Genomic DNA, 24,064 nt, shown 5'->3' with positions numbered 1-24,064 from the left:
GAATACTGACTTTTGCTGTCCAGAGAGAATTAATGCAGAACAGCCTTTATTGCAAATCATGTTTTGAGTATTAAAGTACTATTTCTCTGCCTCTTTAGGCATATGCAAAAAGATGATGGTGCCTGGTGCAGGGGCCAGTTCACTTCCTTGGAGTTGGAATGATGCTGCTGCTTTTTCAGCAGAAGACAAAAGGTCTTGTAGTGAGATGTAATTAGAATCCTTACAAATCCCAGGTAGAGATGGCAAAGCGAAAAAACATGTACAGGATCACAACTGACATAGTAGAATTTTAAGCTAAGGCATCAAAGCTATTTGTTGCTCTCACAATGAAATGGGTTAAGATGTCATGTGACTTTATGAAAGGAGAAGGATTGACCCACACCATGGAGCAGGGAAACAAAAAGCAGGGACAATGCCTGAGAGGGTAGATCGGGCTCCAGCAGTAGGTAACTTTATCACAGGTCCTTTATTTTTCTTAGCTGTCGTGGAAGGAGCTGGCAGGAAAATACTCTGCACCTCAGTGTAAAGGGGTGGGAGATGCCAGCAACTATTTCAGGAGGCCAGATGCTTCCAAACCTGGTTTTCCTGTGATTCTGCCCCTGGCAGCAGCCACAGTTCCTGCTGGCTGTGGGTGATTATACTACAATAAGGCACAGCTGCCTTTGGGATGGGGCCAGCTTGCACACATGGTTCTTTTCCATAATGAGCTATACAGTTTATACAATAAAACCAGTAGAAATAAATCTCATCACCTGAAATATAATGGGGTTAAGACCAGGCTATTTGTAAAAAATACAAATCAGACAACTATGCATCTTTCAAATGGAAATTATTAAAAGGAATTACGGAAGAAACAATTTGTGGAAAGAAAAGTTCAGAAGGAGAAGAATCAGCTGTCAAAAATCTCTTCCCTTAGTTAAGACCATGGTATTATTCATCTATTATTAATCTCTGATTTTTAAATAATATGGAGTGTTCTTGGATTCCAACTTTCAAGTTTTGACTGAAGAAGTGCAAGCTGTTTTTCCTGTTCCTTTATAAGGTTCCGTAGATATTTCTGCTTCACAATCTCTTGGTAACGCTGCCTTGTGATCTTCTCAGAAATATCCCGTGTGTCTGCAGAAAACAAAGTGTTAGCCTGTGCTCAAAGGGGATGTGTGGTCAAAATATTTCAAAAAGGCACTGGACATGCTTTCTTTAGCTTCTAGCAAGTACCCACTGTCTTAAAAATCTGTAACTGTTTTCCACTAGTGGAAAGATCTCTCTAAGTTTTCCTAATAGTGAATACTATTCTTAGCTCCACATTACTTTCTCTGTTCTCTTGGAAGGGTGGAAAGAAGCCCATTGAACAGCTCTCAAAAAAAAATGAAATTGTGTTGCCTAATGAAGTCATTAATGACTGTAATATTTTGACTTGAACATTTCCAGGAATTCAGCTAGCTTTGGTTACAAGAGCCACAAAAGTCTCCAGGTAACTCTTCAGTAACCATGGTAGGTTTTGGCAGGAAGGACTCTGCTCATTGTGCACATACAGTAACAGGAATTCCCTGCCCCTCAGCTGATGGTGGAGAACAGCACTGTCCAGCCTTGCAGTTAGTTTTTGAATGTTCTTTGCCTGTGCCTAAATGCCTCAGTGGACTCACCAGCTGCCTCGAAGATGTGCATCCTTTCTGACACAGAGACAAGCATTTCCTTCAGCTGCAGGCTGAGCTCGTAGTTCTCCTGCTCTTTCAGACAGATGCACTTCTTCAGCTCTCTGACTTTTTTCTGATGGTTTTTCACATTCTTCTTGTGCAACTGTCCATTTTGAGATGAATAAAGCAAATATATGAGGTCATAGAAAAACTGTTCAGACAAATTTATAATATATAAATAAATTTATAAAAAGTTATAATTTTAAGCACTGTGTTATATCTTGATAAACTCTAACGTATGTTGAATTGACTAGTAGCACATGATAGGATTTACTTTGGAAAGTGTCTTTCACACATGGTATCTCAGTTTATGGAGTTCTAATTTAAGGAGCAGCCAAGGAATAAAAAGGTATGGGTCAGGAAGAAAGAGATATTAAAGATAAAACTTGAAAGGCAAAGGGAGAAAAGGAAGTCAATGGAATCAGTGAGTTAAGGACATGCTCTAAGCTGCTGAAACTGATGGATGGGCTGTAAAGGGACAAGATAAATTCTAAAGCTCTAAGAGGAAGAGGAAGCTGATGCCAATTAGCACAACTTGGAGAAAATCCAGTGAAATCACTTTAAAAAAAAGGACAGTCATAATTTGAATGATGAAATACATGAAGCAGCCAGCAAATCAGATTGTTGTGTCTCTTATTTTGAACACAAAGGGGAGGCATACTTTGAACAGGCTGGTGCTCCTGGAGAGAAACATTAAACACTGAAGATGGAAAGAATGCTTCATTAGGAATGGAGAAATGACTTATAGGCAGTGCTGTGTAAGAAATGATTAGCATATCTGCATTCAGATGTTCAGGGTAGGAAAGTATTTAATTCCAGTAACAGAGCAAGAAGCCAGGCTTCATCTCTGCAGCAATCCACATGTGATGAGTGCTTCCAAACACTAGAGAGCTGCTGCTGCAGACAGCACAGCTCAAGCTGAGGAAACTATTGAAAACCAGATGGACAAATACATGATATATCTATATTTATATATCTATGTGTCTCTCAGATGTGGTGGTTCCCTTGGATTTACCTTATCCATGACGCTGAGGCTCTGCTCCATCCCTGCTAGCTGCTGAGCAGTGTGGGTGTCGTAGTTATGCACAGTTAGGAACTGAAAAAATAAAACCAGAAGGAAATGATCTTATGCCTGTTCATTCTCAACAATTCCACTCTTCTATGAAGAAAATCATACTATGTGGAACTCAAAACACCGGAATTCTGCAGTGTTAAGCTTACTATTGATCATAAATGGACCTTGTAAAGATATGTTTGGATGCTGTGGGAGTACCTAGACTGTGCAGCTGTTAAAAAGGATGTTATTTATTATATATTTGTAATGGAAACAAGGGCCAAACAAGTATGCTGAGGCTGTCAGAAACCCCAAGGTATGCTTTTGCTTGTAATCTAAGCTAACATAGCTGGAGGCAGTCTGTCTTTAGGCTACAGAGGAAAATTATTATTTTCTGTCTAGTGGCTTCCTAAACATTCTTACTTCTTTTATTGTTCTATCTGCATAGTAACTGACATATCAGAATTTATTGATTTTTTTTCCTTGAGCACACTGCTACTAAAATACCTCTTTATCAAATGACAAATGGTAAACCCCATAATGTTTTATGGATCTATAACAGGCAGTAGACAGGTTTCTGTAGACGTAGATTCATCCTTCCAGAATACTGTCCCACCAAAGTGACAGGGAGAATCCTGTGGACTGTTCTAGTTACAGGAGGAGAAACAGGAAAGACCCAGAAGGGGCTCCTTGCCTACAGAATTAAACTTCTTTCACTCACTGCTTCATTAACAGCCCTCATTCCAAATGATCTCAAGTCCTTGCTCACACACATTTTCATAAACCATCTTTCTTTCCATTCCTGTTGTTGGGGTATCTGTTACCTTGTCTTTCCCACTAACCCCATATTTCTAATCCAAAAGTGACCTAAGTAAATTCCCTCAGGGCATTCAAATTCTGATTAAACTGGTAAATGCCTTTACTATGGGCAGTTTAACTCTGAAGGGCAAGAGCTCTCCTCATCCGTGTAATGAATAGAGCTAACGGCAACACTGATGATAAACTTGCCACAAGAATTTTTCAATGCACTGTCACAACACCTCTTTGGAAAGCTGTTCTGGTGATTGGTGTTAGCCATGAAAGTCCTGTGGCTGTGATTCAGAACATGCATTTTGTAGAACAGCAATACAAATGAAGATTAAGCAAAACATATGTTTTGAATTTTCTTCTAATCCTTTGGTTGAATTGCAATATCCTTACCTGCTGTCCAACACTTTCCTTTTCCTCTGTGCTTTACACCTGTCCCCACTGCTGTATCTTCAGCCTACCCATCCTTCAACATCCCTTACTCCAAACCTTTATGCCACCCCCTTCATCAGCATATGACTGTAAGATTTCCCTACAGTTTTCAACATCCCATACAGCAATACCCCCAGGCATTGCCTACAACCTTCCTTCTCCCAGTGGTATCCTTGGCCGTGTCCCACAACCTTTACCTCTTTCTCCTGCCTGCCAGCTGGGCTTGTTGGAAGCTGTGTAGGTGCTGACATGCCGGCGGCCGCCCCTCCTGCCTGCCGGGCTGGGCACAGCTCCCGGCTCTGCCGCTGGGCCAGCGAATGGCAGCGAGAGGGTGGGACCCGCTGAGGCTCCCCCAGGAACCTCAGGCTCCGAGCAGAGCAAAGCTAAAAAATGTCTGTACCATACCAGCTGGGGGCACCTCAGACTTCCACTTACAAAGGACTGCTCGATTTAAGAGATCTGTTCCTTGTGGCTGCAAAATTCTGGTTCCTTATTCAAGGCCAATTTTGAAACACTGAGTTAGGGCTAATTTTGCCTTAATTTAACACTGTAACATCCCGAAGAATTTCATCACTGCTCAATCTCACGAGTAAGACTTCTCTTTGAAAGCTGAATTGTTGACCTATTAGGAATCATGTTTCTCTGGTAATAAGAGATTTATGAGGTACAAATATAAATGATCTTTCTAATAGGTATAGGCAGCATAATTTTCTACAGTTGAAATATAAATCAGAAAAAGCAACTCACTAGCTGGCAATCTTTTGAAATAGGTAGGATTACAATATCCCGAGCCTTCTCTTTCAGATCTTGTATCTGCATTTTCATTTTCTTGTGTTCCCATTCCAGCTGTATTATCCCTTTGGAGAAGTCCTTAAATTCTACCATGGCAGTAATTTTTTTTTCTCCTTGAGCCTAAAAAAATAGATCAATCTTAATTAACACACTTAACAGATTATGGAATAATTGTTTGCAACAAGATGGGCAAGTTTCCAAAGTCATAATTTTAGTCAATTAAACATGCTATACTTTATGCCTCTTTCCAGACTTACTCCAGATGGTTATCTTTTAAGGAAGTTCTTTCTCTTTTATGCTCTGTGTCACAGCCTTAGATCATGGAAATAGATGAAGAAAATGACAACTAACCTCTCGCCCCATCGATCTATCTTACATAAGAATGGAAAGGCATTTTAGGTCTACAAAATACAAGCTTGCTCTGTTTAAGTTATTTTGCATATGTTACTGAAGGCTTTGTGCAGTAGCAGTAAAAGACAATTTTTGTACAGCTAGAATGCCTTAAAAAAGAACATTTCATGAGGGTATGAAAAACTGTTTTAAGTATCATCACCAATTTCACCTTACATAAGAAACTATGAATTTTCAAATTTAATGTGAGCCACTCTTTGAATGCTTTTTAACATGGCTGTAAGTTTGCCTCAAGGGAATTTTTGGTCTGGTGCCCATGATATTAGCATTTTCTAGTTACAATGTATAAGTGATGGTGTGTCTAAAGCCTGTCACCATTTCATTGACCTGAACTATATTGATCAAACATCAAGAAAGCAGTCTGCACTGCAATCTCTACATCATCAGAAGAGACATTAGAGAATGCTTAATAGCTTCTAGATTACAATTGAGCCTGCTGGTGTGTTGTAATGAATTGAAACTAGATGTCAGACTGGAGAAAAAGCTGAGCCCCTGAAGGACAATACATTTGTTTAGGAAGCTTAAATCTCCTCCAGATAATGTAAATTACCGCAACATTGCGATTCAGTTCCTCAACAACACTCCTATCAACGAGAACAGCATCACTGTACTCTGGGAGCTGAGTACCATCCAATTCCACCTGTCCTTGTTTTAGCAAAAACTGGACAATCAAATTCTGCTGAAGCTTTATCTTCTCTTCCTTCAGCCTAAGATGGCAAAAAACAAAAACAGTGTTTAGTGATTTCAACAGGATTACAGAAATTCTCCCATGATTCTCAATGTTTTTATTTATTACTGGCAGGTGGTATGTTCATGTAGGGCTTACTCTTTTCCAGACTCTGTCTTCTGTTTGCTGCTGAAGTGACTACAAAATCTGGAACTTATGGTATATATACACTTAAAGTTTTCAAGCACTGGATTCAGTTTAACATACACTAAGCAATGTTCTGGGGAAAATGTCATTACTGAAATGAAATCTTAATATCAATTGGAAAGAAAACAGAAGAGACTTCCAGCCAGGGCCCATTTTCCTTTATATTTTACTTTGGAATTTATGAAACCTAGATAAAAGAGCGCAGGAGAACAGAAGTGAATGATTTTGTTTGTAACTTTTGGTTCTGTGTTAGTGGAGTATTAAAGATCAGCTGAACATCGGAAAAGATAAAAAATTACCAAGTGAGTTCTTGGAAAGCTTTCTCCAGTTCTGACTTCATCTTATCATTTTCCTCCGTTCTTCTATGGAGACAGCCCTGCATCTCTGCCAGTGCCAGGGTCTTCCATTTCACCTAGGCAAGCAACACTGTGACATTCTCAACCTTTTCAACTTTGTCAGTATGTCAGGGCAAGCTTCTTTGAGGACAGAAAAGCCAAGTTCTTAAGAAGATGTCTTTATATATAAATATGCAGCCCAGTATTTTGAGAATCTCAGTACAGCATATAAGACATAAAGGTTAAGCCTTATACTATGCTCAGGAAATTATTTGTTCATATATGAATATTCATGTGGAGGGAAATAATATTTTCTTCTCTTTTGGTAAAATTTCATGTATATCTGTCACTGGATAATTCAGATTTATTCATTCATGCTTTTATAATTAACAAATACATCTCCAGAACCGTCTTTTGTAAAGTCTAGAAAAATATCAGAATGCATTGGTGCAAGTGTAGAATGCTTATGGGAGAGGATGACTTCAACAAATAAAGGGAATCAAATACCTTATAGGTTTTTTTTGTATGGATAGAGAAAAGGAAAATGATGGGTTTTTATTTTTAATGAAACCATATCAAGGTGACAATCATTCTGATCAAATCCATCCATATTAATAGGCTAATTTTTCCTCTGAAGAACTACAGCTAGAACTAGAGAACAGGTTCACCTGTTATTCTGAATTGAATGTAGCCAGAACAAACTTTCAAAGGCCAAGGGAGTATATGTACCCTGCATTGTTATTTCACCACTAGCTTGACTCTACATGAGAACTCCACTGAAATTTAAGATTCAAAAATATCAAGAAGTATATGGGCAAAATAAAGAATTTTACATACCAGCTCCTCGCTCTCCATTTTATTTCTTCTAGCTAGACAAAAACGTTCCCACATAGACCGGTCTAAGCCACTAGGCATGTGCTCAGGTCTATCCAGTTCATCCATGGCTTTCATTAAAAGGGAAACTGCACCTTGGTAATCCTCAGGTGATCCCTTCACATAGGGGTTAGCTGTGTCAAGGAGGATTTCTGTGTCTGGGATCCTAGAGCACACACAGAGCACAGACAGAATGTACTTTGTATTTTCTGTTGCATAGCAGAAGGTCACAAATAACTAAGAATGTTTCATACTCTCAATCTCTTGCAAAAAGCAAACAGATAAGACTATACCGAACAATAATATTGTCTTGGAACCTGATGATTGCTTAGATTGCATTTAAAATAGATTTTGTGGAGTAAATAAGGAAATGTATATTCAAAATAGCAATTTTTAGTGTGATTGGAAATTAGCTATTATCAACTATTCCATAAAAAGCAGGCAATAAAATTTAGACTATTAGAATAAATAGTATTCTCATTCTTGACTCACAAGGAAGATTAGTATTTAAACAATGGAATCAGAGGGGATCTTACTCTGGTCGATGTTTGTAAAGTTGTAGAAGTTCCTCAAAGAGACTGCCAGGTGTATGGGCAAACTGCTTCACAAAACCATGTTCCAGGTTCTGGGAGTGAGGAAGAAAGCTTTGTTACCACAATATTATTTTTTAAAAAAGCATCAACTTGCCCATATCTTAGAAATAGAGAATACAGTGCTTTTGCAAGTGCTCCCAAACATCACAGGAATCTGCACTATTTCATAAACTCTTCTATGCACACAGTGTCCTTTACTGCCTAATTTCATTGATCAGTGAATTGGCCACAACTCTTGCTTACAGAGCAGTACATTCTTCTCATTATGAAGATATAACATTAACTTTTAATGAAACTCTGAATTCTGAAACTCTTTGTGTTTTCAAAAGTCTCACCTTCTCTTCATGTAATGCCTCTTTATAGGGGCCTGTGCAAGCCTCAACAGCCTGTTTTGCAGCCAGGATTTTTCTTGCACCCTTGACCTATAGTAAAACCGAGAGATTTCAGGAATGAAAAAAGCAGCAGAAGCAGTGGATGGCTATTCACACACAGTGATGAAGCTCACACATTCTTATTTCTAGAGATAACCTTGTGAGTTATTTTAAGTAACCATACAGTGCCTTCTTCAGTGGTCACTTACAGGTACTGCTAGAAGATGAAGTGCTGTAAAATTAAACTAACTGCTGCTTAAGAATGTAACACATTTCAAAAGAAATGCTTACAAGCCTTTTGAAACATTGAATGTAACTATGTACGTTGATACCTTTTTTTCTATAGAGATTTCTCTTTACTTTCATGTCATCTCAGGTAAAACCAGTCAAAAAATCCCAAATGTTGGTCAGTGGAGAGTTCTTAACTTTAGAATGCAATTTCCCCATTGTCATGGCAGAGCTCTGCTATGTATAAGGATATTAAAGTCATGTTTTATAGAGGCTGTTAAATGCTAATACTCTGCTGGGGAGACAGTTCTGTTGTATGACAAACTTGTTGTTGTGACAGTTTTTGACAGTTTCCATGGACCAAAAGTTGTACCAAGGTGCCCATTTAGAAAATGAGGGGAAAAAAAAATTTGAAAATTGTAAGCTTGTATACTCTTGGCCTCAGATGGCTTTAAAACCAGTCCAGTGAATTCAGTGGTGGGGGCTAGATGCCTGTTGGGAATCCCTCCCTGCAGCTCACAATGGGCTGCTGGCAGCTCCAAACACACACAGGCTGAGCAGGAGAGCTGACATGTGGAGGCAGCAGCATATTTATTATCTGAGGACTCATGAACAGCTCCATGAAGACAAAGTGGGCAAATGGGATAATATTGTCCCAAAAGCCAGAAGCAACCTGCAGAATACCACAGTAAGAGACTTGCATTGAAACCTAGACCAACTGCTGTACTTTCAGCTTGATACCAGGTAGAAAAGAATATTCTTTGTAGCAAACAAATAGCAGCATGCCCTTCTGAATGTATGAAGTTTTACCAAAGGTGAACTGAGCTGAGAACCTATCAAGAAAACCAGAAGTATTTATAATGTATGTCACCTGCACAAATTGAAAAAAAAGACTGTAAATTGTCAGAAAGTCCTTTATGGCAAGATTTTGGTTTGGAAAGAGCAGACTTCACATGAAACTGTACTTTAAACATTACATTACTCCCAACAACAGCATTCCAAATGATAACTTACTTTTTCTTTCTTCTTTTTCATAAGGAATTTATGAAGTCCAGCTTCTCTGGTGTCCAACTCTTCATCCAACAGTAAAGTGTAAATGAGATTGATTATTTTGAGTTCTTCCTGTGAAATGATTGTAATAAAAAAGTTAAAATTTCTGCTGCACAGAGGTACAGATGAAAAATTAATGCTTTTTTGCAATACCTGGTAGATGACCATCTGTGATTTCAGTTTCTTTACAGAGAGTTTGTGGACAAGCTCATCAAAATTTTGTGTTGTTTCCTTGATGGAAGCTTCAATTTTTTTCCATTCATTTCTCAGAAACTGGGGAAGGGAAGGACAAGAGCAGCAATATTACATCTGGAGGAACAAGTAACTTTTTATGTCTCTCTCAATATATATCTATATACATGAGATGATGGAGAATGCACAATACACAAATGTATAATTCAGCCAAAAGGCCACAGAAATTGCTTGTTTGAAAAGAGAGTTCTGCCAGGCTACAAAGTTATGTTGTTCCAATACCACTTTGAAGAATAAATAATTTTTATTATTTTTGTATGGCATCAGCAACTCTGGGAATGAACCTGAAAAACACATTTTAGAAATACTGGTACATTTGTGAGGAAAGTTACCTTCTCAGGATATCACATCTTTTACAGGTTTTTGCCCATAGTAATTGTTATAAGTGGAGACTGCCTGATTCTGTCTGAGGTGGGATTTATTTAATATGCCATGTGATCTTTGATGATCATTTATTCTTAGTTTATCCTATTTATTAGCATTCATTTTTAGAAGTTGCTTCTAAGAAAGACTGGAAGCTTTGGTCATGAGCACTGTGAACAAACCCATCTTTTCCTCATTTTAATTTACCTGTCTATAATCTTCTTTTTCTTCATTCAATTCATTGACTTTTTTTTCATATTCTTCAAATACTTTCTTTTCTTCTTCAGTCCAAAGATCCTCAGGTTTGGATAAAAAATCAGGTGGAGGAATATCCTGGAAGTATTGAAGAATAATATGTTTAAAAATCAGTATTAAGTCTACATTAGCACACTAAGAAACTACAGCATGCACTAAATTTAATAAAAGGTATTTCTTAGGAAGATACAAGTCTTAATTCAAAGTAACATATATATTCTGTGCTTTGGTCTGTTACTTGCACCAGTAATTTTAGTGTATCTATATTGTCTATATATCATATATATATGCAGACTCACTGGCTTACAGGAATTCACTACTGGATCTTGCAAATACAAGAACTTCATACTCCAATACTACTGCAGTATGAGATACACCAAATTTTCTGTTTCAGAACCCCAAACCTAACTCCATGCTCCCATAAGCTTCTATGTGGTGTCCTAATATTCCAAAACAGATTAATTCAGAGGAGTGCTTGGGTCTACCAACCCTTTTCCTGTGGCCCTCCTTCACATCCTTTCCTTTCTCTATTGCTGTACTATCTATATTTGGTGAGTTAAATGAAACAAAGTGGTTTTCTGTAAAATCACAGCCTTCCCCCAGCAATATAGGTGTTATAATGGTAATATCTTAGAGGTACATTAAATAGATGATGTTCCAGAGTATTCCAATGTGATAGGAATAGATGTTGATAGGTAATTCTACACAGGCAGTAAAATCTTGTGGTCTTTTTTTGTGTATGCTCTCTTATGGAGTCCCTCTGGTCATAATGCAATTCTGCAGTTCTCCAGCTTTTTGTGGTCACTGAGTTTGGAGATATTTGCTGGTTGAATTTCACATTGCCAGAAGAGCCCACAAGTTTCCTAAAGGACATGGCAGAAACACATCTCACCATTTTCAAAATGTCTTCCCTCCTGAGTTCCAGCACTCCACCCATCATTTCCTCAAGAGCACGCAGTCGATCATCATCCTGGGAAGAACCACAAAAAATATTTGAAGGTACAAAAGGAAGTGTAGCAATTGCAAGTTTTGGGCATGATAACAGTGTTTACCTCTAGATTATTCAGCATGTAAAAGCAGATTGATGCTTTTTGGGGATGTGTGTGAAACAGGCCAAAAGTTTCAGTTTTTTCTGGTAAAGTTACTTATATGCCAAATAACTTACTAGAACTGCCATTTTGGCAGTTTTGGAAAGAATGCAGGCATAAGTTACTCCTGACAAGCTATGAAGAAGGAAGTTGTAATTGTGCATCTGTTTTGGAGACAGAACCATCTTAGTTTTTTTATAGATGCATTTTAAAGCCAGAGGAAAGCACTACAATCTTCTAGTCTGAACCATGGAGAAGAGAGGCTGCTGAATCAACAAACACATATCAAGCAAAAAGATCTTGACTGAGGAGAGGCATGAATTTGCACATGTATCTAGCTCCCAGCCACCTGATATGGTATTTTAAATTGCCCCTAAGCACATGTTTAAAAACTGTGAGTCTAACATTCTATCTTTTCTTCCCCCAGCTGACCTATGTAGTTCTGATTGTAAACAGTAATAAGAAGGAAGAGGCAGATATCATCAATACCTACCAGTTTAGATTTATTCTCTCATACTACATTACTGGAATGTTTCAGTGCTGCAATAATTAAACAGCCTAAACAGAGACAATGGGGATGTGTAAAAGGGATGTTTCTTCACTTACTGTAGCAGCAAGGCGTCTTTCCTTTTCAAGCTTAGCCAGCATTTCTGCCTGCTCTTTCTCCTCTTCAGTCATGTATTTCTCAGCTTTAATCTGAAGGCAGAAAATGAAGAAGTTTGTATCAGGGTTCTTTTCTCCAAATGTGATCACAGAGACTAAGAACCTTTGGAAAAATGGTAGTCCTGGTTTTGGCTGGGATGGAGTTTCTTTTCTTCCAAGTAGCTGGTGTACAGTGCATCCCACAGCCTGGGGATTGCTATGTTGGTGGTGAGCAGTTCTTTCTCATTTGCATCAGTTAGGGTTTTTTTTGGCTTTATTTCTTTCTCTTTTCATTATTTTCCTCTTAATTACATTTATGATTATGTTTTAATTGCATTAATTACACTATTATTTATCATCGTTGTCATTATTATAATATTTTATTTCAGTTACGAAACTGTTCAAATCTCAACCCATGAGTTTTCTCACTTTTACCCTTCCAATTGCTTCCCTCACCCTGGTGAGAAGGGGCAGTGAGTGAGCAGCTGTGTGGTGCATAGTTGCTGACTGGGGTTAAAGCATGACAATGGAGTACTACAAATTCTCAATGCTTGCTGTATATCTGCTCTGTGACAATATTCCTCAAGTTGAAAATTCTCATTTTGAACAACAACAGAAACTACATTTAAATATCCTAAAATATAAACTATCATCACTTTTGTTGCTAATATTTAAATATCCTAAAATATAAACCATCATTATTTTGTTGCTATTGTTGCTATAGTTGTGTTTTGTGTATGCCTTCTCTTCTAGTTCAATGACATGGACTGGTGAGAGAGCAAAGAAAAATGGGAAAAGATTGACCACACGAGCAGATAAGATCAGTGGAATTTACTGCATAAGAAATATGGTGTTTCTTTGTAAATAATTAATTGAATTTATAAGTACATTACTAAGTATGCTCTAATACTTAGATTTTTAGTTTAAAACTACTTTTTTTTCAAAATGGCACTCAGAGAAAACAGAGAAACTCTTAACTATGGAAGCAATTCCTGAAAGCCTGGTTGATATGTTAGAAACAAAGAACTTCTATCAAATTTATGGGCGTATTTAAAACTTTTAACAGCAATAAATTAAGTTTGTATACATTTTTCATTTCAGATCAACTTATTAAGGCTTTTCTCTCTAAAAAGGAAAGGGAAGAAAATGGGCCAGAAAGATGATTTTAACTATACAGACACATCTGCATGAGGGTTTTTCAGTACTGACACAATGTGTGGAAATGACAAGAATTAGAAAGCTGGGTTTGAATGGGTCAAATACGAAGATGCATTTTTCAGACACCTCTGAATCCTGAACGGTGAGCACTCGCTCTGGAATCTCATCATCTGTAAAGTCTGGCTCCCACAATTCCACTTGAAGGTCAAGCTGCTCCAAGATTTCTTGGATCTTCAGGTTTCTTTCTTTCACTCGTGCTATCTCCTGCTCCTTTTTTTGTACAATGATGTCAAATTCCTCATTAAAAGAAGCCTTCACTTTGTGAATGACTTCCTGGAATACCAAAAAGGGAAACAGCAGCACTGTTCAGATCACATCCATCCATGTTTATATACTACTCCTCAAGCCATCAGAATCATGAATGTATTTGTGTGTGTGGCAAGGAAATAAATGGTAAAACTTTTTTGTGAAAATTGTAAGCATAGAGTTCAAGTTTGTTAAATGGACTTTGGCAGATGATGTCTTTTTTCTTTTTTTTTCCCTACAAATTTTTATTCATTTTCTTCTACATATTAGGCATTTAAGAAAGAGTCTGAAGGAAACATGCTGCTGCCAAAGCTAGATAAAAAATTAGGCTCCTCTATTGGCTTTTTTTTTGCCCCTCTCCAGGTGAAGGAAGGAGGAGCTTCAAAGAAAAACACATGTGACCTGTAAATCTAGAGACTGTGAATCACAGGTGCAGGGAGGCAAAGGATAGACTTTCCTGATGCAACCTGCAGTTTCAATAGGCTTCCATGTAAGTAAAATGTGCCCATTAAACAAACACTGGAAACTGAATTTTTAAGAAACCTCAGACCTTAGAATTATCTAAAAAGCCTGTATTCTTAGTGGATAAATTCTTCTTTTAGCATAAAGAATTGATCTCAACAAAGAAAAGCAGAAATTTAAAGAGGGTAAAGCATATGTCTCTCTTCATGTGTCAATTTACTAAAATGCACTGTGAAAAGGATACAGATACCCTGAAACTGGATAACCAATTTCATAAAATCTTGTTCTTGCACACCCAAGCTGGCAAAGCCACAGCAGTTTGTGCATGTATCAGCTTTTGTCTCAGTTACTCAGAGACTGGTGCCACTCTCCATTGTTTAGTGTCAGTATGTCCAAAATTTAACAGTGACTGTGACTGGTTTAAAAACCAACAGATACAAGAGTGTCACTGCAGCAGGACAGGTTTCAGAAGATATCACCTTCAACAATATTGTCTGATTGAGTTTCTGCTCCTTTGTGTGCAGGTCACACTGGTGGTAGAGGATAGATGTGTCCCCACCATACTGAGAGCTCAGGCTTCCATTTAGGCAGAGAGGTGCACCATGATCAGCCACTTCCCATGCTGCCCCCTCTCCTTCTTCCTCAGATAAACCAATCTCAGAGTCAAGATTTTTCTTCTGAGCCTGCATATCAGAAACATGGCAACTGTGTTAAGTTTGCACACGATCCAGGGCACACATTGAAGAAAATTCTAGAGGTTATATTCTTCAATTTACTCAGTGATGAAAATAATCAAAGTTGAAATGATCATATCTGGAATTCTGGGTCTATTTGTAGGTTCCCCAGTACAACACTGGGAATACTGAAGTAAGTCCAGTGATAGAGCACTAATATTAGTAAAGATTTAAAACATTTTATATGTGAGGACAGACTGAAAGAACTGGAATTGTTTACCCTCAGGAAGGAGAAGGCTTGGAGGGGTTCTTTTTCCTGTGAGGGTTGTCAAACATGAGAAAAGGTAGCTCAGAGAGCTTATGGATTCTTTTACCGTGGAGATATTCCAAGCCTCACTGGACATAGCCCTGAGTAAATGCTCTAGGAATGCTGGACTAGATAACTTCCAAAGGGCTCTTCTAACCTCAGCTATTCTGTGATTATTTAAGACTAATACTTTTTAACAACATTTCACCTTGATTTATGTTTTTAAATTTTTTTGGCCAACTCCTAGAGCAAGAAAATGGGCCTTAGGAATGTAATTAGTTGAAGAAGTGATAAAATACCAACTGAGAAGATCATGATCTGTACCTGAAGATCAGCTGTCCGCTTTAACTGGAGAACTTCCTTCAAAGTTTCCAGCTCTTCTTTACTACGTTCCTTCACTGGAAAATTCCTCACTGCAAAATCCATATGGAAGCACTGCTCAAATTTAAAATAAAAAATACACAGTAAGGAGTTCTTCATCATGCTTCTATCAGTTAATTTGTTCAATACCTGAATGCTAAACAGTTACAGACTGCTTCAAATCAGGAATAAAATTGAGGATCAATTAGTACAGACAATGTATTAAATACATTGTATTTAATACATTGTTTTGTGATGTTTCCATCGTGTTCTGTCACCTGTGCATTAAAATTGTATTTTAAAAAATAATCCATGGGTGTGGCCTCTTTATCCATCTTCATTCACAGAATTAAACCAGAACTAGTTTGTTTGGTTTTTTTGTAAAATGAGTTGGTCTTTCACTACCCTTGGGATCATTCAGAATCATCAGTTTGACTCATCTCCCTCTATTTAAAAGGAAAAATCAGGTTCGAATTTTGCTTTTATGTTCTCTGTAGCAGAAGTCATATGGACTGACAAGGAAAATTAGTATTTACTTCTTTTAGCAATAAAGTGTAAATATATTGTCTGAGATCAAGGAATTAGAGTTCCCTATTTGCTTATCAGCACTACTTTCCACTTTAGAAGGTAAAATTCATCAGGTTCAGACAAAATTAACAGAAAAAAAGATTTCCCCAAGCCTTGGGAAGAAGTGAAGTTTTTCCCACACCATAAGCAAATCAGAAATGTATTATTTTGTCTCTGTACCTTAAGGAATAAATAAAATACTGCAGAAAATATCTTAGAAAGCAGAGGTTACCTTAACTGCACGTTCTTTTACACACATGTTATCCCAGCACTCAAATTTGATTAAATCCTGCAAATAGCGGTAGGATAAAATCTCCATCTCAATCTCCCACTTCGCCTTTCAAGACAAATAAGAGAAAATAACAGGATGTGGTGCAAAGTAACAATATATGGACAATTTGTATTGAGTTACTGAAAGAAGACTAACAAATGAAATGAATTATCAATATTTCATCATCTTAGACTATCATAGCTGTCTTCTCCAAAAACTATCTGCATAGTACTGAAGGCATCATTTTCTAGAAGAAAAGCATTCTAGATCTTAAGCAACAATCCCAAGGCCACAGTGTGAGATTTATAGTTTCTGGCATAAATCATATTCCAGTTTCCCTTGTCTGCCTCAGCAGTTTCACCTGCTTCAAAAGTGACTTTAAATACTTTCCTGGTTTTCTGCTTCTCAGCAGTGAACAGCAACTTTGAGCTAATCCTCTGTTATTTAATAACTTTTCTCCTTTACACTGATAGTTTTAAAATGTTCCCCCATTCTGCCATACCCTGGCCACATCTTCTTCAGCCTCTGCTTGCACTTGTTCCTGTTCTTCTAAATCCAGGTTGAACTCCCTGTGCTCGAGTTTCTCAATGTCTGGCACCTGCTCATTTTCATGCATCATTTTCTGAATCTGTTTTTATTAAAAAAAATATAAGGAATAAAAAGTAATTTGAATGTGAATAGAGGAACTGCTATTCTTAATTTGACATTAGAGAAAATTATTTTAATTATCTGCAGTTTTAACTGCCTTATGGGAAGAAACAGAAGAAAAAGGAGAGGACAGTCTTTTTTATAATGGAAGGTTGTTAGACAGGCAGAAATTAGCTTGCTGAGGGGGCAGATAGCTCAAGGTATGAGGCTGGCGCAAAATATTCATTTGGAGCAAAGGAAAATGAGAAGCAGACAGTAGCTCCTGGCAGTTTCAGCATTGGTCCCTGAAGAGGCACATCTCTTTAATACCTGTCTGCTCAGAGTCTATGACAAAAATGTAACTGAGCACTAGAGCTCACAGCCATAAAGGAAGTGTTCTTGTAAACAAATCTGGGAAGCTGAGCCATTACCCTGGTAAGAAACTCACAGTTTCACGCAGTTTTCTAATTCCCATTTGCACCTCTTTCTTCTGGTTAGCAAACCTCAGAGTCTCTTCTCTCATAACCTGACATACAACCAATGCATTGTTGAAAGGCAAAAAAAAAAAAGGCAAGAGAAAAAAAAATCAGAAGTAATCTAAAGGAACATTATCTGTAAAGAAAATAAAATGCCAGAGGGGTTAATAACTGAAACAGACACAACCCTAATTCAATAGGATGATTCTCAGAATTGCACAAGAGAAAACAGATTTTACAGCCAGGTCACATTGTAAACTGGTTGTACGGCAATAGCACTTGAAAAAAAGAAAATATAAAGAAAGATGTAATTACAACTGCAATGCTTACAGACACATTAAACTGCATAAAGTCTACTCCCAGAATTTTTTAATCCTTAGATTTTTCATTGTGGAAAATTTTCACTGTTTTCAGTTTTCATTGAGTAATCTGCTTGGTTTCTGGTAATAATCTTCTTGACAACTTTTTGACATATAGTATAAAAAGTTTTTAAGTTTCTAAAATAAGTGAATTTGTCAGGCTTTTTTCCCCCTTGTTTTTATTTGCCTTTTTTTTTTGGTATACTCCTTGTATAGAACTGTTCTTCTGGTCTTCAGAGCTCCTATTGTGCTAGGCACCTTCTCTGATGTGTTTATAACCTTGGCCTTTGGCCTAGAATTTCTACAAGTCTAGATCACAATGGTTAAAGAAAGGGTCACAATGTGAGAAAAGCTTTTGAAACTAGATCTGTTTACAGCAAATACTTTGGTACCCCAAGTGACTAATGACCCTTGAAAACTCTGGTTTTGATTAATACTTTACATGTGATTAATGTTTTTTGAAAGTACCTTCTGTATTTTCTGGCCCATCCATGTCATGCCATCAGTATCTGTGATGTCTCCATCTTCTTCTGTCACCTGTGCATGAAAAGATTTCAGTGGTGCCTCCTGATGTTTATATTAAGGATATAAACAACTAGCTCAGGTACTATAAGAGTGAGTGACAGAAAGATGGAAATTAAAGAAAAAGTGGACTCCCATTAGAAACACCACCACCACCAAATTAGAGGGTGCTACAATTTTGTTGCTTAACCAGTCCCCAGATCTGATCCTGCAAACTCTTGCTATTATGCACAGCCTTTTGACTGAAATGATTGACTGGACTAATCTCTGAAATCCCTATTTTGATTGGTTTCAATGAAAAGCCATACAATTAGTAACACAGAATGTATAGCAGTAACATCTCACTGGGAAGGACATGTAACTTCACATGAGGAGAAACTGACTTTCACAGAGTTTCCTGTGGCTGAGGAAACCAAGTGAACATCAAGATGTGAATGTCATCTTCACATAAATATCCTATTTCTTTGATAGTACTCTTTCACAAAGTACTATTTAAGCATATTCAGCCTATCCTCAAGGGTATTCTTCCACTTTAACAAAAGGATCAGTGTATTAAGGACAATTTTTATCATGTAAAATTTTAGGATAATGATCAAACTTCCCCCCCCCCCCCCCATAAAAATAAAGAAAGCACTTTAAATTTCTTTACTGAAAATGATTTTGATGTGGATTCTGGGTCAAAATTCCATTCTGCCATAGATTTTAAAACAGAGTCTTCAGCTGAAATAGACTTGTTCAGTATATCATGTAGAGATTGCCAGTAATGAGCAGCTTTTTCAACTTCAGTTTTCTTTGTCTCCCTGGTAAACAGAAAGGGAACTGATGTATTTTTCATATATTATGAAAAAGGACAAAGTATTAAATATTCTTTATAACACAATTATAAACGTGTTAAAAATGCACATTCAGTATTTTTGTATTGTTTGAGTTCTAGAATTGCACAGAAATAAAAATTCTGAAAGATGGATTACCCATATTAGAAATATTGCTCTGACAGAGTCATCTTTATTAATCTACCTGAACACTTATTTTCCTGCAGGAAAGCTGTACTTTCAAGTGCCTCTTACTCCTAATGTCTGCTAAGAGCTCTCTACAGGCACAGTAGAATTTCCATTAAAGCTGTGATGTCTCCTTTTCGCTGAGTTAAAACAGTATCTCAGATTACATCCCTTACATGCCCAGAAAGCCCTTTCCAGAGCTGATGTGAGAATGATAAGAGGTATCACGTTATGTTTAGTAAGTCCAAGTGCCAAGTCCTGCATTTGGCCACAATAACCCTACGGGCTGGGGACAGTGTGGCTGGACAGTGCCCAGGCAGAAAGGGACCTGGGGTGCTGGTTGCCATGAACATGAGCCAGCAGTGTGCCCTGATGGCCAGAAAAGCCAATGGCATCCTGGCCTGGATTGGGAACAGTGTGGGCAGCAGGAGCAGGGAGGTCATTCTGCTCCTGTTCTCAGCACTGGTGAGGCCACACCCTGAGTGCTGTGTCCAGCTCTGGCCCCTCAGCTTGGGAAGGACGTCGGGACGCTGGAGCGCGTCCAGAGGAGGCAACGAGGCTGGAGAGGGGCTGGGAACACAAACCCTGTGAGGAGCCACTGAGGGAGCTGGGGGTGCTCAGCCTGGAGAAAAGGAGACTCAGGGGTGACCTTATCACCATCTACAGCTCCCTGAAAGGTGGTTGTAGCCAGGTGGGGTCTCTTTCCTCAGGCAGCAACTGATAGAACCAGAGGACACAGTCTCAAGCTGCACCAAGGGAAATATAGGTTGGTTATTAGGAAAAAGTTTTTATGGAAAGAATGATAAAGGACTGGAATCACCTGTCCAGGGAGGTGGTGGAGTCACCATCCCTGGATGTGTTCAAAAAATGATTGGACGTGGCACACAGTGCCATGGTTTAGGGCATGGGTTGGACTTGATGATCTTGAAGGTTTCTTCCAACTCAGTGATTCTGTAAAAATCCTCAGAAGATATTCCTGTATGTTGTGCTGCAATCAGACCCAAAGTGTAAGACTTTTCCTGAGCTAGGGAGGTCAGGCTGCCTCAAAAGATGAAAGGAATGATTTTATTTCTATCCAACTCTTCTCCTTACTTTGAGACTAGGAAAAAGAAGTCTAGAAGCACAAGTAGAGGGAAAAATTTATCAGAATACAAGAAATGACACAATCAATATTAGTCTGCCACTTTATACATACTTCCACTTCAGACACACCAGGGCACAATCATTTTCACCGTTAACTAGGATGAAATTGCCATCCAGGGAGAATATCATGGATCTGATTCCCCCTCCTTGATATGAGTGACAATGGTTTTGAGCAAGAACATCCTAGAGAAGTCATAGAAGCAGTATCAGCAAATATGTTTTTATAATAGAATATGTCTTTAAAATATTTTTATTACTTAGATTTAAAAAATATTTAAATGTATGTTTATTTTTAGATAAAATTCAATCCAAAATGGCAGTACAAAGTACATAAAATACTAGGGTTTTTCAGTTTAAAAAGGTTTAACTACACATGGGACAAGTTTGTGGTATACTGATTTTGCAGGAGGTGAGAACAGTAGCAAAATTATCAATACTAAAATTTACTGAAGAAGGAAGTAAGTGGTTTGTTTGCTTTTTTTTTATGTATACGCACTCATTATAAAAATAATTGTCTTGTCTTGTATAATGCTAAGCCAGTTCATTTTCAACATAAATTTTTCTCACACAACTTCTATTCAAGTGAGGAAAAGTTTACAGTTCAAGGAAGTAATTTTCACACTTTTGTCTCACATAAATCAAACAAAGCCTGTGCCCAGACGCCCACCTACCAGAGCAGAAGTATTGTACATAAATAAAACACCATCCTTGGCTGCTGCTGCCAGCCACTGGCTGTTGGGTGATAAACAGAGCAAGCCTGATCCAAACTGTTTGCTAGGAACCGTCAGTTCTGATGAAAATATTGTTGGACCTCCGAATGTAGTCTGCCAAACAAGCAAAAGGTTAGCAGCAGTTCAGATGATATCTATGCCATTTGGAGAAAATTAATGAGAGGTTTGTGGGTTACCACATGCATTGCAGTTTAAACTGTTGTTGGATTACTGAGCTGAGGAAGTAGTGACATTGCTGTGCTGCTGATTGCTTCTCATTTCTGCAAAAGGGCCTGGATTCAGTACGTTCGAGCCTGAATTTCTTGGCTCAGAAAGGATGGGACATGTCAAGGAGGAATCTGACCTTAGAATTCACCTTTTTACCTGCCTTGACTCATAAACTCTGGGAGACCTATGAGCTGCAGAGAGCTGCAGCTCTCAGCAGGCAGTGAGAGTGGCTTCCTGAAGCCCCCACTGCTTCCTTGCGAGGCTGGGCTGAGATTGCATTTGAGAGTCCTGGGCTGATGTTGGCTCAGTCCCTTCAAGAGCTGCATGTCCTCAGAGCAGACTGCACAAACCCACAGCTCCAGCACAGAAGCCACTTTTAAGTGCCTGCAAGCTGTGTGGATTTTAAGAATCAAATAATAGAACAAGGACATTATTTTTGCCAGTTTTCTGAGCAAGTGGTAAGATACTGAAAGTTGATGAGTATGCATGGAGTAGGTATTTTGACCAGAGAGAAGATTTCTTTAAGATAATATCCTGCTATATTAATTTCATCTGCAGCCTTTGTTTTTTTGTTTTTATTTAGCTGTATTTAACCACCACCCAAAATAATGCAACTTCAGAGAATTACCACTTCAGAGAGGTGGTATTGACAGATGAGAGGTGCACAGGAGCAGTAGCCATACACAGTGTTATTCTTCAGTCTGACTGCTGAGCTCAAAGGGTAATCCACATCATATTGCTTCTTTTTCAGGTCACTAGCATTAAACATTCCTTGTTCATTCACACAGTTTTCATTATCTAAAGGATTGACAAAAGAAAGAGAGAGGAAGAAGAGGCATGATTACCATTAATACAGGTGCTTTGTCTATCATGTAGTTATGAAAATGATCCTCAGCAAGGAGTGAGCATGAGGGGAATTTTCAGGGAAGTGACTGGAAATTAATTAACACTTAGATTTAACACCAGCTCAGTGAGCTGTGCTGGTGCAGGACACTGCAGTCAAGCAGAGCAATAGCTCTACTGGCTCTAAAGAAGTACTGGAAACACTTTAACCACCATGATGTAACTATTTGCATGCACTAATTTACTCTGCTTCTTGAGTATTACGTCAACATAATTAGTGCTAATTAGTTTGCATGCAGGTTCATGTCACCACTGCCTTCATCTAGAACTTGTTTTAGGAATCTCTGCGATGAGGAACACACTGCCTGGGTGGTATTGGTTAAAGCACTGCAGTTCACATCTTCAAAAGGGCATTTAATTTGTTGAGAAAATTAATACATTTTATTAGTTAATAAAAGTTAGTAATATAAAGGTAATATATTTTATTAATTCCCTAATTTGAGCTTTAAAGGGACACCAGAAATTAAGACTGACAAGGCACCTGATATAAAACTGAAATGAAGACAATAACTGTAGTTCTTCAGCAGCTTTGAAAATAAAGCCCCATTTTATATATCTAAACACAGGCACAAAAATAAGTCCAAAATTAGTGAATATTTAAAGAAAATATTAACTTTGTTGAAAACTACAAAACTACTTTTTGAAAAGTTTGTAAAACGTAAGGCCTTTTCAAAATTAAATGTAAATAACTTGAAAATCTGACACTAGCCTTAGTTGCCCTAGAAAATGAAAGTATCTATTTCAATTTTTACCTGTTATCATTGCTGAAGTCAGATGAAAAATTTCCAGTCTTGCTTGTTGGTCCTCTGCTACATTAAGAAGTACCATCACTTTAACTAAGTCATGCTTTAAGTCAGGAGTTACAGAAAGATGGAGCACTTCACCTTCCAGTACTGAAGCAGGTAAGGAAGATCAATGGAAATTGTTACTGTGGCATGGTAACATTGTTTTTATTAAAATATCCTGTGACAAAAAATGAGACTCCTGTTGGGAACACAGCTCAGGAGTGCTGCATGCACTCAACTCCCCTTGAGGCACTGGGTGCTGGGAATCCCTAAACACCAGCACATTAACATTACATTAAATAGTTAAATCTGAATTTACCTCAAGCTTGAATTGTAGCAATTTTGAGGCTATCTGCTGATAACTGCCAGATAAAGAACAGAAAAACCCTCCTCTAACAAGTCCTCCAGACAATGAGAATATATATGATCAGGCAGATTACATAAGTTATTTAAGGAGATATAGTTCTGTTTGCTAAACCAATTAAAATGATAAAATAATGTCCTTTATACTTAAAATTATGGTGAAGATCTATACACACAGATATGATCTGTAAGAATAATGCTTTTGGAAAAATCAATTCACAATTTCCAATTTTTTTTTTGTGAGTTAAAATTCATCATATTTTATTCCTCACTATCAATCATCAAAGGTGACCATTTCAGCAGTTCCCATGTAAAAGATGCCTGTGGTAGAAATTTGAAATAGGAGATTGCACACAATGATTATAACCTACAGTATTTTAGTCCAAATTCTCACAAAGTTCTTTAGTTCTTTGCCATTACTATTAATTTTATGCTGGAGCTGTGATCAGTTTGTCAGTTAGTCCATTCTTTTCCATGTGAGTTATACATACTTTGAAAGAAAGGTAATATTGGTACATTTGCCAACTAAAATTACAAAGGGGAAAACAAAAGCAAAAACCAAAACCAACCAACCAAACCCACCAAAACAAAAAACCCCAAAAAGAACTCTGGCCCTTAGAAAACAGGTGGGAAGAATATGTTTAGTCCCCCAAGAAAATTAATAGAAGGAAGGTGAATGGCTTAGGCTGAATGATAAGTATACTTTAAATGCATAAAATAGAGAAAAGAAA

At 37.8% G+C, this 24,064-nt stretch overlaps 1 protein-coding gene across 1 annotated transcript in view; it reads right to left on the bottom strand.

Moving 5' to 3' along the window:
• Window positions 1-950: 950 nt before the first annotated feature.
• The window catches only part of CFAP43 (cilia and flagella associated protein 43), a 42,335-nt gene continuing 19,221 nt past the window's right edge, over window positions 951-24,064 (bottom strand). The window contains exons 14-39 of the mRNA XM_059477311.1: window positions 22,938-23,078; window positions 21,911-22,080; window positions 21,016-21,168; window positions 20,397-20,527; window positions 18,853-19,003; window positions 18,150-18,218; window positions 17,295-17,372; window positions 16,722-16,847; window positions 16,181-16,285; window positions 15,346-15,456; window positions 14,520-14,723; window positions 13,399-13,605; window positions 12,079-12,168; window positions 11,277-11,354; window positions 10,337-10,462; window positions 9,668-9,787; window positions 9,479-9,586; window positions 8,201-8,287; window positions 7,809-7,897; window positions 7,237-7,438; window positions 6,364-6,476; window positions 5,741-5,897; window positions 4,735-4,899; window positions 2,710-2,790; window positions 1,644-1,797; window positions 951-1,116 (exon numbers count right to left, since the gene is read on the bottom strand). Coding sequence (XP_059333294.1) covers window positions 959-1,116; window positions 1,644-1,797; window positions 2,710-2,790; window positions 4,735-4,899; window positions 5,741-5,897; window positions 6,364-6,476; window positions 7,237-7,438; window positions 7,809-7,897; window positions 8,201-8,287; window positions 9,479-9,586; window positions 9,668-9,787; window positions 10,337-10,462; window positions 11,277-11,354; window positions 12,079-12,168; window positions 13,399-13,605; window positions 14,520-14,723; window positions 15,346-15,456; window positions 16,181-16,285; window positions 16,722-16,847; window positions 17,295-17,372; window positions 18,150-18,218; window positions 18,853-19,003; window positions 20,397-20,527; window positions 21,016-21,168; window positions 21,911-22,080; window positions 22,938-23,078 — 3,374 coding nt within the window. The 3' untranslated portion in view covers window positions 951-958. The remainder of the gene's footprint in view (window positions 1,117-1,643; window positions 1,798-2,709; window positions 2,791-4,734; window positions 4,900-5,740; window positions 5,898-6,363; window positions 6,477-7,236; window positions 7,439-7,808; window positions 7,898-8,200; window positions 8,288-9,478; window positions 9,587-9,667; window positions 9,788-10,336; window positions 10,463-11,276; window positions 11,355-12,078; window positions 12,169-13,398; window positions 13,606-14,519; window positions 14,724-15,345; window positions 15,457-16,180; window positions 16,286-16,721; window positions 16,848-17,294; window positions 17,373-18,149; window positions 18,219-18,852; window positions 19,004-20,396; window positions 20,528-21,015; window positions 21,169-21,910; window positions 22,081-22,937; window positions 23,079-24,064) is intronic.

Source organism: Ammospiza nelsoni, chromosome 8 (genome assembly GCF_027579445.1).
Source record: "Ammospiza nelsoni isolate bAmmNel1 chromosome 8, bAmmNel1.pri, whole genome shotgun sequence".
Taxonomy (NCBI): Eukaryota; Metazoa; Chordata; class Aves; order Passeriformes; family Passerellidae; genus Ammospiza; species Ammospiza nelsoni.
Note: the sequence above shows the minus strand (reverse complement) of the source record. Positions and strands in the feature narration are given on the sequence as shown.